Source organism: Emys orbicularis, chromosome 2, assembly GCF_028017835.1.
Source record: "Emys orbicularis isolate rEmyOrb1 chromosome 2, rEmyOrb1.hap1, whole genome shotgun sequence".
Taxonomy (NCBI): domain Eukaryota; kingdom Metazoa; phylum Chordata; order Testudines; family Emydidae; genus Emys; species Emys orbicularis.
The window spans coordinates 239,503,603-239,523,975 of record NC_088684.1 but is presented as its reverse complement, the minus strand read 5'-3'; the positions used below and the strand labels follow the sequence as shown (position 1 = coordinate 239,523,975).

At 45.7% G+C, this 20,373-nt stretch overlaps 1 protein-coding gene across 1 annotated transcript in view; it reads left to right on the top strand.

Moving 5' to 3' along the window:
• LOC135873830 (ATP-dependent translocase ABCB1-like) overlaps positions 1–20,373 on the top strand; it is a 114,052-nt gene that overhangs the window by 82,643 nt on the left and 11,036 nt on the right. Inside the window, 7 exon segments of the mRNA XM_065398443.1 lie at positions 5,843–6,022; positions 6,957–7,196; positions 8,605–8,751; positions 9,702–9,806; positions 10,470–10,547; positions 11,907–11,990; positions 16,090–16,293. Coding sequence (XP_065254515.1) covers positions 5,843–6,022; positions 6,957–7,196; positions 8,605–8,751; positions 9,702–9,806; positions 10,470–10,547; positions 11,907–11,990; positions 16,090–16,293 — 1,038 coding nt within the window.

Sequence of the window (20,373 nt, the reverse complement as noted above, 5' to 3'; positions counted from 1 at the left end):
TCACATACTATTTTTTCCAGAGGGCCCCTGCTTCACTCAGTGCACAGAATGGTGCTAGTCAACATTCAGTGCTAGTCAATATTTCTTTTTATCCTCAGCATTCAATGTATGCCCCCATGCCATTCAAACCCTGCTCTGAAAACAAAATTATTAACTTCCTCGTGGGCTTTTCTATACCTCTCATCACTGTAGTATCGGAGTGCTTCATAAACACTAATGAATTTATCTTCACAACACCCCCAACAGACAGGTAAGGTGGTAGTTTTACTCCCATATTACAGAAGGAGAACTGAGGGTATGTCTACCCTATGGGATTAATCCAAATTTACAGAATTTGATTTTTGGCAACAGATTGTATAAAGTCGAGTGCATGTGGCCACACTAAGCACATTAATTCAGCGGTGTGCGTCCATATACCGAGGCTAGCGTCGACTTCTGGAGCGTTACACTGTGGGTAGCTATCCCATAGCTATCCCATAGTTCCCACAGACTCCTCCGCCCATTGGAATTCTGGGTTGAGATCCCAATGCCTGATGGGGCCAAAAACATTGCCGCGGGTGGTTCTGGATACATCCTCCCCCTCTCTCCAGGAAAGCAATGGCAGACAACCATTTCGCGCCTTTTTTCTTGGGTGAACAGTGCAGACACCATACCACGGCAAGCATGGAGCCCGCTCAGCTCAAGACAGCAGTCATGAACATTGTAAACACCTCGCGGGTTATCGTGCAGTTTATGCTGAACCAGAACCTGCAAAGCCAGGCGAGCAGGAGTCGGCTATGGCAGTGCGGCGACGAGAGTGATGAGGACATGGACACAGAATTCTGTCAAACCGCAGACCCCGGCGCTTTGGAGATCATGCTGTTAATGGGGCAGGTTATAGCCGTGGAAGGCCGATTCTGGGCCCAGGAAACAAGCACAGACTGGTGAGACCGCATAGTATTGCAGGTGTGGGACGATTCCCAGTGGCTGCGAAACTTTCGCATGCGTGAGGGCACTTTCATGGAACTTTGACTTGCTTTCCCCTGCCCTGAAGCACCAGAATACCAAGATGAGAGCAGCCCTCACAGTTGAGAAGGGAGTGGCGATAGCCCTGTGGAAGCTTGCAACGCCAGACAGCTGCCGGTCAGTCGGGAATCAATTTGGAGAGGGCAAATCTACTGTGAGGGTTGCTGTGATGCAAGTAGTCAAAGCAATCACTGAGATGCTGCTACCAAAGGTAGTGACTCTGGGAAATGTGCAGGTCATAGTGGATGGCTTTGCTGCAATGGGATTCCCTAACTGTGGTGGGGCGATAGATGGAACCCATATCCCTATCTTGGCACTGGAGCACCAGGGTAGCCAGTACATAAATCTCAAAGGGTACTTTTCAATGGTGCTGCACACACTGGTGGATCACAAGGGACATTTCACCAACATCAACGTGGGATGGCCGGGAAGGGTTCATGACGCTCGCGTCTTCAGGAACACTACTCTGTTTAAACGGCTGCATCGAGGGATTTACTTCCCAGACCAGAAAATAACCGTTGGGGATGTTGAAATGCCTATAGTTATCCTTGGGGACCCAGCCTACCCCTTAATGCCATGGCTCATGAAGCCATACACAGGCAGGCTGGACAGTAGTCAGGAGCTGTTCAACTACAGGCTGAGCAAGTGCAGAATGGTGGTAGAATGTGCATTTGAATGTTTAAAGGGTCGCTGGAGCACTTTACTGACTCGCTTAGACCTCAGCAAAACCAATATTCCCATTGTTATTGCTGCTTGCTGTGTGCTCCACAATCTCTGTAAGAGTAAGGGGGAGACTTTTATGGCAGTGTGGGAGGCTGAGGCAAATCGCCTGGCCGCTGATTACGCGCAGCCAGACACCAGGGCAATTAGAAGAGCACACCAGGAAGTGCCGCGCATCAGAGTAGCTTTGAAAACAAGTTTCATGACTGGCCAGGCTACGGTGTGAAAGTTCTGTATGTTGAAAACCCGCCCCCTTGATTGACTCATTCCCTGTAAGGAAACCACCCTCCCCCCTTTGATCACAGCTTGCTTTCAAAGGAAATAAAGTCACTATCATTTAAAAATCATGTATTCTTTATTAATTGATTATAAACATAGGGAGATAACTGACAAGGTAGCCCGGGTGGGGTTTGGGAGGAGAATAGGAGGGAAGGAAAAGGCCACTAAAAAAGTTCAAAATAATGACAGCCTTTTGCTTGGGCTGTCCACTAGGGTGGAGTGGGATGGTGCACAGAGCCTCCCTCCCCTCCCCCCGTGTTCTTACACATCTGGGTGAGGATGCTATGGAACATGGTGAGGGGGGATTGAGGTAATAGAGGGGCTGCAGCGGCACTCTGTGATCCTGCTCCCATTCCTGAAACTCCACCAGACGCCAGAGCATGTCCGTTTGATCACGCAGCAGCCCCAGCGTTGCACCCTGCCACCTCTCATCTCAAGCGTCCCTCATGGCCTCATGTTCACTGCCATCTTTCCTGTACTTTGATACCGTGTCCTTCCACTCATTCAGATGAGCTCTTTCATTGCGGGTCCATTCCATGATTTCAGAGAACATTTCGTCTCACGTCCTTTTTTTCGCCGCCTCATCTGAGATAGCCTTCGGGACGGAGGAGGGAGGCTTGAAAAATTTGCAGCTGCAGGGGGGAGGGGGGAGGGGGGCGGGGAAAGGTAGAGAAGTATTTAAAAAGATACATTTTCTAGAACAATGCTTATACTCTTTCACGGTGAACAACACTATTCACATTACATAGCACATGTGATTTCGGTACAAGGTCGCATTTTGCATCTTAATATTGAGTGCCTGCGGCTCTGGTGTTATAGCTCACAGACGCAGGTCCGGGGAACAGAATTCGGCTTGCATGCGGCCATGGTAAGCCATTGTCTTTCGGCTTCTGCAGCCTTCCTAAAAGCAGCGCCCTCCTTTCCCACATACCAAGCAAAGCCCATTGAGTGCTGCGGTTTTCCTGTTAACGTGCAGCAGCAGAAACCAAACTAACCCCCTCCCCCCCCAAGTCTCTGGGATGATCTCTTTACCCCTCCCCCCACCGCGTGGCTGGTATCAGGGAAGATCCCTGCAGAAACCAAACTAACCCCCCCCATCCAATTCTCTGGGATGATCGCTTTACCCCTCCCCCCACCACGTGGCTGGTATCAGGGAAGATCCCTGCTAGCCAAACGCGAAAAGCTCAGTGCCAATGATCCCCCCTCCCGCCCTCGCTTGGCTAACTGCAGGGAAGGATTTCTTTTCAGCCACAGGCAAACAGCCCAGTAGGAACAGCCACCTCTATCCACTTATTTAAATTCCCGTATTTCAACTAGGTTACCATGAACGATATCACTCTCCTGAGGATAACACAGCGAGATAAAGAAAGGATGTTGCTTGAATGCCAGCAAACACCAGGACCATAAGCTGCCAGGCTTTGTCATGCAATGATACCAGATTACTAGCATGGCGTGGTCAAATGTCCTATCATGGAGGACGGAATAAGGCTGCACTGCCCAGAAACCTTCTGGAAAGGCTTTTGGAGTACCTCCAGGAGATCTTCATGGAGATGTCCCTGGAGGATTTCCGCTCCATCCCCAGACACACTAACAGACTTTTCCAGTAGCTGTACTGGCCGCGAATGCATCCCAAGTCCTCAGGACAAATTAATCATTAATAAAAGCTTGCTTTTAAACCATATTTTTATTTACAAAGGTACACTTACCACAGGTCCCTTCCATGGCTTCAGGGTCTGGGATAATACCTTGGGAGGGTTGGGAGGGTACTTCAGTCAGGCTGAGAAAAAGATCCTGGCTGTTGGGGATAATGGTGTGCTGTGTGCTCTCCGCAAGCTCGTCCTCCTCCTCTTCCCCGTCCGCAAAATCCTCAGGCATGGATGAGAGTAACCCCTCCTCGGAATCCACGGTCAGGGGTGGGGTAGTGGTGGCGGCCCCCCCAGAATTGCATGCAGCTCAGCGTAGAAGCGGCATGTCTGTGGCTCTGACCCGGAGCGACCGTTTGCCTCCTTTGTTTTGTGATAGGCTTGTCTGAGCTCCTTAACTTTCACGCAGCACTGATATGAGTCCCTATTGTGGCCTCTCTCCATCATGCCCTTGGAGATTTTTTCAAATGTTTTGGCATTTCGTCTTTTGGAACGTAGTTCTGCTAACACTGAATCCTCTCCCCATATAGCAATCAGATCCAGTACCTCCCGTACGGTCCATGCTGGTGCTCTTTTTCGATTCTCGGACTGCATGGTTACCTGTGCTGATGAGCTCTGTGTGGTCATCTGTGCTCTGCACGCTGGGCAAACAGGAAATGAAATTAAAAAGTTCGCAAGGCTTTTCCTGTCTACCTGGCCAGTGCATCCGAGTTCAGATTGCTGTCCAGAGCGGTCACAATGGTGCACTGTGGGATAGCTCCCGGAGGCCAATACCGTCAAATTGCAGCCACACTAACCCTAATTCGAAATGGCAATGTCGATTTCGGTGCTACTCCCCTCGTCGGGGAGGAGTACAGAAATCTATTTTAAGAACCCTTTATTTTGAAGTAAATGGCTTCGTTGTGTGGCTGGGTGCAGGGTTAATTTGATTTAACGCTGCTAAATTCGAACTAAACTCATAGCGTAGACCAGGCCTGAGACACAGAGATGTTAATGTTGATAGTGCATACTACTTTTGGGTGCATCATCTGCGATGCCCAGGACTCAGTATTTCAGAGAATTTTGCATTATACAGCACTATATATGTTAAAAGCACATCTCCCATTGACTTCAGTTGCAGCCGTGAATGCTCAGCACACAGACAGGGCTAGAATCCAATTCTCTAGGGCAGTATTCAGCTGCTATAACAATAATGAGACCATCCTTTCTTTTCCTGCAATCCCCTGCCTCATTCATTACACACCTTCTGCAACAAATAAGGCGGGTTTCCTGCAGACAAGAGCATTTGATTCCTTCCATAATCACTGTTCTTTCTGCTCTCCCTACTCTTGTTTCCTGTGCCTGGGGGCACAACTCCCCCTGACGATGGGGAGGAGAAATTGCAGGCAAAGTCCTGCTCAGCCCCCACAATCCTGGGCTGGAACATGCTTAGTCACTCTATGGGGATGGTGCATGTGCACTCCTGTCATACAATGCAGCGAGCTCAGGCTGTTTCTTTGGGAAATTTAGCTGCTGAACTCTAATAAGTCTCTACTGAGCACATGCAAATTGAAATTTTCAGAGCCTCATAACTCGGCCAAATTTGGGCAGATTTTCATGGGAATGGTAAAAAGCACATCCCTGATACCAGTCAGACATGCCCATCTCCTCCAAATTTCAAGTCCCTGCTTTCAAGCATTTAGGTGATAAAGCTTCTCATTTAAACAGTTATAAGAATTTTTTAATATGGGCAAAACAACATTATTTTTTTCTAACCTCATTCTGAGAAATCATTGAACCATTTTTGCTGAAATTAAAAACAAAAAACAAACAAACAAAAAAACAGCCTGAGGCAGATACCAGCATGGAAAGTTTCAGCCCAAAGAATTAAATCTTGGCAAAGTTATAAGCATCTGACAACAGGTCTTACAATTGGAAGTGTCAGGCAACCTTAGCTATAGGCATTGGTACCTGCACAGCCTATAAAATTCATCTACTTTTCCCTGTCATTATTATAAAAGTGGATTTTGTAATCAGAAGTGTCCTTTGGCTGTTAAATCAGACAGTATGCATGGAAATAATGACCAGCTATAAAGGGTCAGCAGGGCTTTTACACTTGTATTTTCCACACTATCGCTGTGCTGTTAGGTAGGGATTTTTCTGGGTTTTTTTCACCACATTTTAAAGTAAATCTCTCGGTTTTTTCCCCCTGTAAGGCTAGGGCTGGACGTACCACCATTGTGATAGCTCACCGGCTCTCCACAATCCGGACAGCTGATATTATTGCTGGATTTCACAACGGTGTTGTTGTTGAACAGGGAACACACAATGAACTCATGACACAGAAGGGTGTCTACTATTCTCTTGTGATGCAGCAGGTAATAAGATGTGATAGAGCACTCCTGACTAAATGCTTCAGATTTACTGACCACCTCTCTACTCCAGAAAATTATCTGTATAACTCACTCACAGGTGCTGATTTTTGTATTTGCTGGTGGGTGCTCCTCTCCGTCCCCCTCCCCCTCCCGTGTTACCTGTGGGCAGGGCCTCGGGGGCAGGGGAGGGAGGCTGAGCAGGGGTGGGACCTCTGGGCAGAGCACAGGCGGGCCTCAGGGGGAAGCGGCTGAGCAAGAGTGGGGCCTCTGGGTCGAGTGCGGGTGGGGCCTTGGGGAGGAAGAGGCCAATCGGGGGAGGGGTCTTGGGGCGGAGTGGTGGGCGGGGCATTGGGGTGGGGCCACAGTCCAGGTGCTGGGGCCCACAAAAGATTATCCAGCCCTGCGAGTGCTGAACACCCCCTATTTTTTTTTAATTTAATTTTTTTGGGTGACTGCTTGAGCCACTGAGCACCCACAGTGTCGGCGCCTATGATCGCACTGATACTGTTGCTGACACATGCAGGTTCTGCACTCAAACAGCTGGGCCATTTTCGCTTTGCAGTTTCTGCATGTTTTCTAGCTGAGTGAAAGTTGATCAGTCAATCTTGTTTATGATTTGGAAGTGGTTGTTTTTCACCGGTAGCAGTGCTTCACATTTACCCAATATAATGAATCAAAAACATAACTGAGCAAAAGAGGTGGATGACATCATCACAGAACTATATAGATAGCGGGGGGTGGGGGGACATACAGAGCCAAATTCTCTGCTGGTGTAAGTTGCAACTGCACCAATTTATACTGGCAGAAAACTTGGCCTATACCAATTACTATGTGAAAGTGACCACGTAACCAAAGTGTTGTTATTTTTGTTTGTTTCCATACCAAGTATACTGTTCCTTCCCCTTGCTGCAAACTGTCTTGTGACTGTGTATCACTATTCCTTGCTTGTCACTAGGGTCATGGTGGAAACACTCAAAATGAGATGTCAGAAAGCGATGAAGAGACAGAAGATGAAGACTATGAGGAAGAGGATCTAGATGATCTCAGGATGGAGAACCTCACTGATCTTGGTGGTTTTGAAGAACCAGGAATCATTGAGATGGGAAGCATTCCTAAGAGATCCAGAAGGCATAAAACCAGAAAGACCTCTTCTAAGAAAAAGTTGTCTGAAAAGAAGAAAACAAAGGAGAAAGAGGTTAGTATTAAAATTCAGTTTAATCCTAAAGTTTAGTGATAGCTTGTGATAATAGGACCAAAGGTCATTCTATTATCTTTTTTAAAAAGGTCTTAAGTCATGTCACCTTTGGTATGATCCTGTTATATGCATCATTGACCTGGGTGAATATGTGAATTGGGAATCTTCAGGGAAAACACAGGTGTAAACAAATCAGTCTGACCTCTTGAGACAGACTCTAGCTCCTGTCCCACAGGGCTAGCTGGACTTGGCTCCCTACTCCAGGTGTTGCAACCTCAGAGGTTGCAGCACTGCTCAGGTTTGGCCTGGAGGAGGGAGCTGAGCCCAGCCATCCTTGTGATCCTTAAACACATTCAGATGACCCAATTTTGGGTTGCAACCCACCAGTGAAGAAATCCTGTTCTAGGAGCTCTTTTTTTATTGTAGTACAGTCTACTGGTAGAACACGATGCAAACAATAAGCAGCAACTGGATACATTGTAAGAATGCACCATCACCCAGAAGTCCAGAATACACTTTTTATCTATTCATAACTGTTGCATTTGGGCCTTGTCAGAGGAAACAGATGGCAAGATACATGGCTTCAGAATTCATACTGTTTGCAGTAAAGTGAAGAAATCAGATGGGAAGACATGAAATTATTGATGTCACAAAGTTCAGCAGGCTTGTATGGTTGAAGTGTGGGCAGGCTTTTCCAGTATCTGAAACATAGGCAAAGATAACCAGGCGAGGCCATTGTAACCGGCTCAAAACCTCATCTAATTATTTGTACCAGTTCCTGTGTTTTCATTTCATTTTCCACAACTTCCTCAACAAAAGTATGGACATTTTGAATAGTTCAGTGAAGCTGAACTGAGCTGCCATGTATTTTTCAAGGGAGATGAAGCCTAAATCACTGTTTCATATGCCTTTTCCATGCATCTGGTAATGAGTCAGAGTCTGTATTTTGTAAAAGACAAAACAGACTAACTGACATAAGTCGACCCAATTGTATTACTGCCAACCCACTAGCATTTAGCAGAGGCTGAACTAGACTGATCTTTTTGTGCTCAGAACAGTGCGACTTTTAGGTCGTTATAATGATTCATGTGTTAAAGTTGTAATCCATGGTCACTGACCCTATTTGACATTTCACTGAACTATAAAGACCCCATCCCACCCACCCCCCGGTTAGCCTTTTGTTAAATTGATGCCTGCAGATTTTTTGGACTTGCAATTGCAGTTTTAAGACCTTAAATTAAAGCGTGGCAAGTCTTCAATATGTTTGCTCATTCAGTGTGTACATTGGAGGCTGGGGCGAATTATCTGTGAACAGTTGCTAGGACAGTTTACTGATTTACCCCCTAGCTGAGGAAATTGTCATGTTCCACAACTTTCAGTGAACAGCTGAATTTTATCTCTTATGTAGGAGGAAAATCTCCCTGCTGTGCCTTATTCCAGGATTCTGGCTCTGAACAAACCTGAGTGGCTGCATATATTCTTTGGCGTGATTGCTGCTGCCTTCTCTGGTGGCGTCCACCCTGCATTTTCTGTTATATATGGAAAAATCATTGGGGTAAGTTCAGAACTATATGGTAAACTAACGAACCAGGCACAAATGCAGAACTTTAAATCCTGCTCGACCCTCCAGCTAGTCCTCTCTAGTGATGCCTTAGAGCCTCCTTCTACTCCCACCGTCACTGAACTCTACAAGTCTTTCCATTGATTTTAGTAGGAACTTGATCAAGCCCTTGATCTCCTCTCCCCACTTGAGACTTCTTGCCTATTTTTCAGCCCCATATTTGGAATGACTTCACCTTTCCAGTGAAGCAAATCACGTTCCCTTATCAAACTCACAGTTTTCATTTACCACTCTCCACTGTTGTGCAGACTCCCTGCCTTGTACCTGACCCTGCTCTTTGCATTGTACCCATTCTCTTCGGACAATAAGCTCCTTCAAGGTACCTTGCATTCCAACATGTTTGTAAGTACCAGGGACATCCATGGGACTGTCTGAATAATTAACCCCTTGATTCCTGAATCATTGCAGGAAAGAAATGGAGTCTTCCTTTGAATTCCAGTGTATGATAGTTGGAAGCTGCTGGGAGTTGGAGCAGCAGCCAGGGAAAATGGCTGGAGAAAGATGTTTAGGGAATCTTTTATCTTCAAGCAAGAGAAGAGGGGTATTGTAGTCAGCTGTAGGGGAGGTGGATGGTCTGATGGAGTGACAGCATTCAGTGGAAGGCAGAGAAGAGCTGGTGAAGTGGCAGCCTGGAGGCAGGGTTTAGTGGCACTGCAGCTCACAGGCAAATCAGGAGAGGGTCTGGTGGAGGGTTGGAGAAGGAGCAGCTGATGAGAGGCAGGTCAGCTGGGAGAAGTGGAGTGACGACCTGGCCAGCAGCAGAAAGCTGAGAGGTACAGAATTCAGGTGCTGGGGAAGACCTGAGAGAAGGTGAAGTTCAATAGTTTCTACAGTGTTTCCTGAGCTATTGTAACTGGTGATCACTTTGTGCTTTTCTTACATAGGCTTTTCAAGAAACAGATCCTGAAAAAAGGAGCAAAACCACCACAGTGCTTTCTCTAATGTTTCTTGTACTGGCAGTGATCAGCTTAGTAACACACATAATCCAGGTAAACGTCACTACATTGAAAGTCAAAACTGAGTATCTGGTCACATACATTATGGTCAAGATTTTCAGATCTGGTTGAGAGGCTATGTTGGGGACATAATGCAACTTTGTATTCACTATGTTTCTTATAAAGTGTTCCAGAGCCAAGCCACTGAATGACTCAAGTGGCTGGTATGGAATACAGAGCCTTACCCTTCCCGATTGCCAGTTACAAAGCAGCCCAGGGCAGCAATGTCTGAAAGGTGCTGCTGACCGTTTTGTGTCCTAGGGGGAATGCGTTTGGGCACAGCCCAGTTCCACTACATTGTTGTGTACGTTACAAAAAACACTGGCAAAGTTGGCATTGTTACATAGCAGAGTGAGTAGTAAGGCTAAGGAATGAGTAAGCAGGGAAGGGGACTCCACTGCTGACCTCTGCAGCTGGCTGCGGAAGCATGTGGGTGGGGCAGTATGAGGAAACTTCAGTTTCCAGGAATGTGTGTGGTACCTTTCACCAGCTTTAAACTAACGTCTGAAACCATATCCCAAAAAACTGTGTAGGTTCTGTCAACTGTGTGGCTGAATGGTTGAAATATCATCACATTTACAGCGGGTTGTTCTAAATATGACTGTACAACCCAGCACATACAATTCAACTGTTTTATTTCCCATTCTCCCTTCTTAGGGATTCATGTTTGGAAAGTCTGGGGAAGTTCTGACTAAGAGATTGCGATCTTTGTCATTCAAAGCATTGCTTCAGCAGGTATGGGTCACGTTTCTAGGTCAGAGCGATAGACAGCAAATATGCAGCACTCCTGCCATGTGAGCCAGATGGCTTTTGTGGGCTGATGTGTGTATAACAGCATGAAAATTCCTGGTTCCCTGCAGCCTGTGTAGAGCCTCCCTCCAATACGGCTTGGAGAGAACCCATCCTTTTAGTGAAACTTTACCAATGCACAAGCAGCAAGTCTCTGAGCACACGTGCGAAACAAAATAAAGCAAAAGCATGTGCAGATTAACTCAGTGCTGCTAGGAGAGCTGTCTAATTTTGATGCCATCTCTTTCAATATCGACCATACTGAAGAGTGTATAAAACATGCATGTATCTGAGTGCATTGGTATATTTGCAAAGATTAACAAAACAGAAATTAAATCTCTATCTGATCCTGATGGTCATGATATAAATGTTTAGATAAATAGGTTTAGGTCTGTTTGCATCAAACTCCATAGCAAACGGACCATATCATAACAGGTATAGGATCTCAAAGCATTATCTTTGCTCTCTAGAGCGGTTTCTCTAGTCAAGATGACCAGCTGGATCAGGACTGATTTACAATAATACTATTGCAACATGACTGCCCTTGTATACTCCCTGCTGATGGATCGCTGGGAAAGGACACACCTCTGTTTCTTCCTTGCAGAGGATTCTCTGTGGGTGAACGATTAGGCACCCTGCACACCCATTGGTAGCGCTTGGTATCACAGGGTTCTACAGATGCACAGGAGCATTCTAAGAGGATAGGGTAGGAGAGGGAAAATTACAAAAAACCAAAACCTCTCCTTCTTTTCCACTACCTTTAAGGATAATAAAGCTGATTCTCCTCCCATATGCACCCATATCGATCAGGAATAGCTCTACAGAAGTCAGTGTAATATAAAAGGTGTAGGAGAGGAGCACTGTGCCTATCAGATGTTGGTATGGGCGTGGAAGGAACTCTCATTATGGTGCAAAAAGAACGAGGAGTTCTTGTGCCACAAGTACTCCTTGTTCTTCTTGCTGATACCACTCTGAAACCTGTCATTATGGTGCATGACACATACTTGACTCTAAATTCTAAAATCTTTGCAGTTGTTAGCACCTGGATTGTTAACAGTTTAATGTTCTGAGGGTAAGAATAGTTTATTTTAAGATCATTTTCAGTTTATCTGACTAATGTTATTCATCACAAAAGAAGAGTGAGTATCTTAGTGCTTATGTTGGCTCTCTCTCTTCCCCACACACACATGCTAGTCAAGCTTTAAATGTCCATACATTGTACTAATGACCCTGACAAGTTTGAGTTACGATAAGAACATTTCATTTGCAAAAGCAAAAATAACTGAACCATGTATTCCCTTGCAGGAGATTGGGTGGTACGACGATCCTAAAAATGCCATAGGTGTTTTGTTAACCAGACTAGCTACAGATGCTTCACAAGTCAAAGGGGTATGTTTTTTTTTTTTTTTACATTTTGCTTACAAATAGAATTTGCAGTGTTGGCAAAGGACGATGAAGTTATTTTGGAAAACGAGTTGGTGAATCTACTCTAGCGACTGGCTGACATATTTAAAAACCACACTATCAACGTCTCGGAAACAGTTTCACTAGTCCCAAATTATGACTATTATCAAACCTTTGGCAGATGTTCGTACACTTTCCATTTCCTTGCTGTAAGCGGCTAAGTAAACAACTTAGTAACTTTAAAAGTAAGCCATGTCCAAGGGCCAGTGTAAGCACTTCTGCACCACTTAAACTGCATGATGGAGCAAAGCCTTCAGTGTATCAAGTGGCCCTAAAGCCCCACTTCGGGGGGGCTGTAGTGTTAGGGATCATTAAAAAGGGGATAGAGAATAAGACTGAGAATATATTATTGCCCTTATATAAATCGATGGTACGCCCACATCTCGAATACTGCGTACAGATGTGGTCTCCTCATCTAAAAAAAGATATACTGGCACTAGAAAAGGTTCAGAAAAGGGCAACTAAAATGATTAGGGGTTTGGAACGGGTCCCATATGAGGAGAGATTAAAGAGGCTAGGACTCTTCATCTTGGAAAAGAGGAGACTAAGGGGGGATATGATAGAGGTATATAAAATCTTGAGTGATGTTGAGAAAGTGGATAAGGAAAAGTTATTTACTTATTCCCATAATACAAGAACTAGGGGTCACCAAATGAAATTAATAGGCAGCAGGTTTAAAACAAATACAAGGAAGTTCTTCTTCATGCAGCGCACAGTCAACTTGTGGAACTCCTTCCCTGAGGAGGTTGTGAAGGCTAGGACTATAACAGGGTTTAAAAGAGAACTGGATAAATTCATGGTGGTTAAGTCCATTCATGGCTATTAGCCAGGATGGGTAAGGAATGGTGTCCCTAGCCTCTGTTTGTCAGAGGATGGAGATAGATGGCAGGAGAGAGATCACTTGATCATTGCCTGTTGGTCCACTCCCTCTGGGGCACCTGGTATTGGCCACTGTCGGTAGACAGGATACTGGGCTAGATGGACCTTTGGTCTGACCTGGTCTGACCTGGTACGGCCGTTCTTATGTTCTTATGTTCTTAGAATGGCATTGCAGCCAATGCGCTGGCCTCATGTTGACATGGGTAGATTTCTTCTTCCCAGCTCTGTCCACTGCATTTCACACAGGAAGCCTGTTTATGTGGGCTTTATGGGGTGAAGTGAATTGTCATTAATACAGAGTATCAGTGATGGCAGAAGCACGAGGGACTGTGTGACTTCGGGGAGTGGTGTAGGATAGGAGCCACTGAAAATCCTGCATGTAAATGGCAAATTCTGCAGAATTTGCCAATCTCCCCTTTCCTCCCCAACACACAACCCCATCAAAAAAATTCTGAAGAAAAAAATCAGCCATACTTTTAAAAATAAATTCACTCATGAGCAAAGAGTAATAAGTTTCCTGATTTATTCAATAGTTTAAAATAAAATTAAATTTCTACTTCACTTGTCTTTAAAAAGAAAAAAAAAATCCTTCCTCAACTCCCGGATTCACTAGACTCACTAGATCCTCAGACTCACTAGATTACATACTCCCTCCCATCTCCTCTTTACTGGCCAGCACAGGGTGGGAATCAATCAAGTATTTGACTGAACGTACAATTACTTTAATCTTTAAAAACTGCAACTTAATTCTTGAGGATAAGGTCCATCATCCTAGCTGTCAAGGTTAAACAGGAAGAAGGTGGTGCATGGGATCCAAACTATAAAAAATCTTAATACATCAAAATGAACATCAGAACATTGCATTCTCCGGAGCAGTGGTTCTCAACTGGCTGCGAGCAGGTTTCAGGGGGTCCGCCAAGCAGGGCCAGCATTAGACTCGCTGGGGCCAAGGGCAGAAAGCCAAAACCCCACCTCATGGGGCTGAAGCCCAGGGCCCTGAGCCCCACAACATGGGGTTGAAGCCAAAGCCTGAACAATGTAGCTTCGCGGGGGGCCCTGTGACGTGGGGCCCCAGGTAATTGCCCTGCTTGCTACCCTGGCCCTGGCTTTTATATGCAGAAAACCAGTTATTGTGGCATAGATGGGCCATGACGTTTTTATAGCATGTTGGGGGGGTCTCAGAAAGAAAAAGGGTGAGAACCCCTCCTCTGGAGAACAAAGAAATATCAGTGATTGAGAGACAAGGTGGGTGAGGTAATATCTTGTATTGGACAAACTTCTATTGGTGAGAGAGGCAAGCTTTCGACCTCTTCTTTAGGCCTTCTTCACCAAGAGAAGTTGGTCCAATACAAGATATTACCTCACCTACCTGGTCTCTCTAATAGCCTGGAACCAACACGGCTACTGCTAAGTAAGTGGGCAGCCAATATGCTGTGCTAGCTGAAGTCTCAAAGCATAGGCGCCAACTTTCTCGGGCACCGGTGGGTGCCCACGCCCCGCTGCCCCTTTTCCCGCCCTGACGCCACCCTTTCCCTGCCTATGGCACTGCCCCCATTCCAACCCCACCCCACCCCAAAGTCTCCACCCTAACTCCGCCCCCTCCCTGTCCCTATTGGATTCCTACCCCAAATCCCCTCCCCGGCCCTGCCTCTTCCCCCAGCATGCCGCGTTCCCCCTCCTCCCCCATCCCTCCCTACCCCGCGAATCAGCTGTTTCATGGTGGAAGCGTTGGGAGGGGGAAGAAGCAGGACACGGCGGCGTGCTCGTGGAGGAGGTGGAGCTAAGCTGGAGCAGGGGGGCAGGGCGGGGAGCTGCCGGTGGGTGCTGAGCACCCACCAATTTTTTTCCCTGGGTACTCCAGCCCCAGAGCACCCACGGAGTTGGTGCCTGTGTCTCAAAGTGATCTTTATGTATAAGCCCCTAGAATATATGGCAATAATTCATCTTGCCATTGGTTTGGTTATATAATTTTATTGAACACAAAAGTCTCTTGAGGGCAGGAAAGCCTCTGGCTAGCAAAGAAAGAATCATACTTCCCACCCAAGGTTTTCTTGGTTTGTCCACAGTGCGATATTTGAAAGATGGATTGTTTCCACAAAACTTTCCATTTCATCTGCAGGCATGAGTAGAGCTGGCCAACATGTTTTCAGTTGACATTTTTGCTGAAATATGTATTTTTAGAGACCCCAAATCTATTCATGAATTCTGGTAAAATTTGACTAATAGTCAAAAGAAATAGGGAGGGAGATTTGTTTTAAGTCTAAATGTTTCATTTTGACCATTTAAAAATCTGCCATTTCTACTTTTGTTTTGAAATGGCGTTTCATTTTCAAATTTGACCAAATAAAAAAGAGGAGAAAAAAACCGCAAAATGGCCAAATCAATACAAAAAAATTGTGGGGAGGAGAGATTTTAGTCAACCAAAATGTTTTGGTCAATTTGAAATTATTTTTTATTCTACGAAAAAAAATGTTTTAATTGTTTCAGATCTAATCAAATCAATTCTCCCCCGCCCCCACCTCCGATTTTCCAGTTTGGCCCCCAGCTAGAAAATCCACTATTTGCTCAGCTGAGCCATGAGTAGTGTCACAGTTTACACAGATTCCGTGTGCCAATTATCACTTTTACATTTCTTGATGACATGGATGTGCAGATCCTCAGGGAGAGAAGAGCTCTTTGGTGTGAACGCTCATTTCCTGCTGCTAACACTGCTGAAAACAAAGTGCCTAATTAAAGGAACCTGCAGCTTCCATTATCTTCAGCTGATGTACAGCACCTATGAAAATCAGGCCCTAGGTGCCTTAAGCTGGGCACCCAATAACTGACATGCCCCAAATTAGAGGCTGTTGGCTCTTCATGATTTCTGTGCCTTGTTGTGACACAGGAGGACCCTGATATTTTTTGTTGAATTGAGCCCAGGTGGCCACATTTTCATCAGGCTTCCTGAACCTCACCCACAGCTAGGGGTATTTGCATATGTAATTGTCCATATGGGTTTTTGCATATACAATTGTCCATTTTAAATGCACAACATTTATGATTCTTCTCCCTCTGAATATTTGATCCTGAGTGAACAATGATTTCATACATTTGATCTATATTTTGTGTCTCAGGAATTAACTTTGGACTCTTTTGTTTTTAATAGGCTACTGGAAGCCGACTTGGCTTGTTCACTAAGACTGCCTCTACCCTTCTGACCGCCATCATTATTGCTTTTGTATATGACTGGCGATTAACTTTGCTTATCCTGGCCTGCATTCCTTTCCTTATTGCTGCAAATGCTATTAGATTGAGCTCTGCGGCTGGTCATGCATCAAAAGATCAAAAAGCTTTGGAAGAGGCCGGAAGAGTAAGATCTCCAATATAAACTAAATGGGTATAATGTTATATCGTTTTAAGGACAACATTGTCAGTGAAGATTTTCTACAGAAATTACTCTGAAAATATATTAAATAAAACAGTGATCGAGAGACATTCTATTATAGTGGGATGCTATCTCCACTCTAGTTTAGGTTGAGGATGACTTTTCTTATTGCTTTAAAATACACACAGTTACTCATATTGCCTTTAAATTCGATGGCAAAAAAATTATGTTAACCCAAAGTTAAGGTTGCTTGGTGGCATGTCGTCCCCTTGGAGAACCTTGATTTGAGCAAAACTCAAACTTCTAAACATCAGGAATTGCAGAGTTAAGGTTGCCCATGCAACCTTAACTCTGCCCTCTTTCAGTAATTCCTCAATGCTCCCTGTTAACACAAGGAGTATGTGCCATGGGGATCTGGGTGGGTTTGCACTCATGCGGCTAGCTCAAGCCACTGCTCGTGCCTCCCTAGATATGCACAGTGGGTACATATATGCGAGCAGGGACTCGCACCTCCCAGCTTAAGTGTAGGGCTACTGTTACATACAGGATAACATATCAACCTACACTTTCACTTAGCCATCCTGAAAGCATCAGAATCCTTTGAAATTCCACCTCACAGCTGGCAATATCCTTTGTAATTAAAGCCCCGTGCCCTGTTACTGACATAACCTACACAATTCCACATAAAACTGAGACATACTTCATCCTGAAGGTACACATGCACCTCCTGCCTTTCCACACACACACACAGATCTCCTCATATCTCAGTCACAGCTCTGTCACACATCTCCAAGTCATCCACAGATCTCGCTAACACACCTACCAAGCAGAGCTAACTACTTCCTCCGCTCTTCAGTACAGCTCCATCTGCCACTGAGCACACTCACTTTGCCTGGAGTGTGCATAGATAATAAATGCTTAGATTGCTCATATGCCAGCTCGCTACTGAAAATACCCTTTCTAATACAGCCCCTGTGTCCTGCTAATGATATAAGGTACACAATTCTGCACCGTACTGATGCACACAGGATCCTAAAGGTACATACCTGGCTCCTCCCTTTGTTCAGACATCAGAGGGTGGAAAACACAGAGTTCCTCCTGTCCTAAGCTCTGCTCTGCTCTCTCACATACCTCAGAGTGATCCACACGTCCTCACATCACCAACACACTTACCAAGCAGGCCCAACTACTGTGTAGTGTAGGTACACCTGGCATCCTGATTGCAATTGAAGTATATGCAAATAATTCCCATTGGCTACTGCCAGCTCTATGGAACAGATGGAACATGGGTTGGGGAGGCTTTTTTTTTTTTTTTCCTTGTCCTGTAATATTGTTAGATGGAATCCTGTGGGTGAGAATGAATGGGCTGTAAAAGGAGGTGAAGAGCTTGTACATGTCAGCAGCTGTGGGGTTGGCAGAGCAAACTGTGTTAACTGGGCACTGCGGAAAGAGGGCAGAGGTTAGCTTGGATGCACAACCTTCTTTGTGCATCTCCTGGTTTTCAGTAGTTTGAGTTTTGTTCCACACAGCATTCTGCAGGGGTACGACGTACCCCCACACAACCTTAACTCTGCATTTAATGGCGTTCTTTGCCATGGAATTTCCAAGGTTTTTTGTTTGTTTGTTTTTTAAACAAGAAAAGCTCTTTTGGTGTTAGGAGGTAGTGGCCATATACGCAGTTGTACATCTAGTGTTTTGCAATTAGCATACTGAGCCAGCTGCACCCCCTGACACACACATTCATCAGCTCTGCCTCACCAGCCCTGCTTCAGCACACCTCCCCCGCCCTACCTCTGACCCATTCACTGCATTCCCCACTACCATACAGAGGCCTCCCTATTGCAAGCAGGGAACACCTCTCCCTGAAGTTTTCACTCCCTGTGTACTAACTTTTCTATTGCTGTCACTTCCTCCCTCCTCTAATCTGACTCACATGCAGTGCCTGGGGTGAAGGACAGCTGTGTTCCAGTGACATAGTGTTCCTGGTCGTGTTTCAGAATGGCTAGAGGGTGGGGTTTGTAGCAGGCTGGTGGGAGAAATCACAGATACGGTTTGTGTTTCAAAACACTGACAATTTTATGTTTGAGAGAAAAATCCTCTGACCCCTTTCCAATAGATGTGCCCCATCTCCAAGAACAGTGAGGTGTCAGAGCTTGTAATGGTTCCTGGTCAACCATGAACCCTCCAATTTCCCCATGAATGTGCGTCCAGTAGCTTTACTGTAGTGTTGGGGTGCACGGACAGAGCTGGGAGGTGCAACGGGTCAGGTGCAGTGGTAGAACTGGGGTATAGGAAGGTTGGGGTACACTGGAAGGGCTGGGGCTGCAGGCAAGTTGGGCTGCAGGAAAGTTAGGGTGCATGAGGGGTTGGGGTGCAAGGACAGCTGTGGGATTCAGGGGGTTAGGATGTCAAGACCAAGCTGGGGGTTGGAGTGCAGGAAGGTTGAGGTGCAGGATGGCTTGAGTTTATTGGCAGAGGGGGCACAGAGGGTTACGGTGCAGGGCTGGGGTGCACTGGCAGAGCTGGGGGGTCACATGCCTCCATCACCTGAACCTCCAACCTCTTACCTCCCCTACCACCTATTCCTATTTACCCCAATCCCCCTTCCCAGCAGGGTTGCCAATTTTGGTTGAACCTATTCCTGGAGGTTTCCTCACATGACACAATCTTTAAAGATTAATCTTTAATTCCTAAAAAACAACGAGGAGTCTGGTGGCTTTGTGGATACAGACTAACACGGCTACTCCTCTGATACTTTAATTCTGGGAAACTCCAGGACAATCCTGGAGGTTTGGCAACCCTCATTCCAAGAAAGTTTACACATCCAATTTTCCACCCAAATGCTTTGATTGCATTTCTCCCAAAATGAAATGACCACCTATGACTCTCACATGGTAGCAATCTCCAGCCACTCAGTTCAAAATTCCTTTTGTCTTAGGTGGTGGGTTGTAATTAACTTATCTTTAGCAGTGTTAATTGAAGGGTGAGGTCACAGCCATCCAGTGGTCTATGATTCATCTTCCAGTTCTTAGTATCTACCTATGAACTCTAGTTCTAGAGTGCTAGCTCTAAGGTTTTTTTTTTTTTTTTTTAAACACCCACCACCTAGAACCTTTTTTTAAAAAATGGCTGTTTTAGGGCTTATATCTCCAGAACATCTGGCTCAACAGATGTCAAGTTTGGGTCACTAACCCTACCCTGCCATCTCCTGAGGTGCACCACTATAAGTAGGTGAACCATATGGGGGTGCAAGGTACGTGTAGTGATCCAAACTTGGGGTCATTTGACCAAGGGGTTCACGAGATGCCGTTTCCCACCAAATAATCAGCTTTTCTAAAGGTTCCTGCTAGTAATGTTTTTTTGCCCACATCTAGAGATCAGACCGTGGGTCTGATCCTGGCACAAGGGTCTCACTCACTTGAGGGTGGCCCCCAGAGAATGCATAGCATCCACTAGCCCTTTGGTGGAAGCAAGATTCAAAACATTATTAGCAAAAGAGTTTGGCCATCCACTTAGGCTCTTAAGTAAAGGTCAAGCACTCCACAAGTTACACTGAGCACGTATGTAAAGCGAACCCCAAAGGATTTGCAGGTAGAATATGGTCAAAGCAGCTGGATAGACTGAAGAGATGCACAGTAAGTGTTTCTTCCTGAACTCCCCCAGCTAGTGACAGTTCACGGCCCCCCTTTGCTGAAAACCTGGGAAAGCTTGGCTGGCATGTTGCTAAAATCTGTTACTATCAGGCTTTTATTTTGGAGGGAGGTGAAATGTCATCAAAGTATTTTTGTTTTAAAAAATAGGCGTGCAAATGCTTGCTAGTAAGAGAGGAGCATTTAGGGGATGGAGGAGTTAGGGGAATAGGGTGAGAGGGGTTTGGGGCTGCATGGAGAAGAGGGGGGATTATGGGGAGGGAGATAAATGGGAATGGGTGGTAGAGTAGGTTGGGTTTGGGGAATGGATACTGGGAATCAGACTGGAGGGTTTGTTGCAGAGGGTCTGGGGGGAATAGGGGCAGCTCCACATTCTCCCTGTCTGTCCCTTTTGTGTGTGTGCTTGAATCTGGGG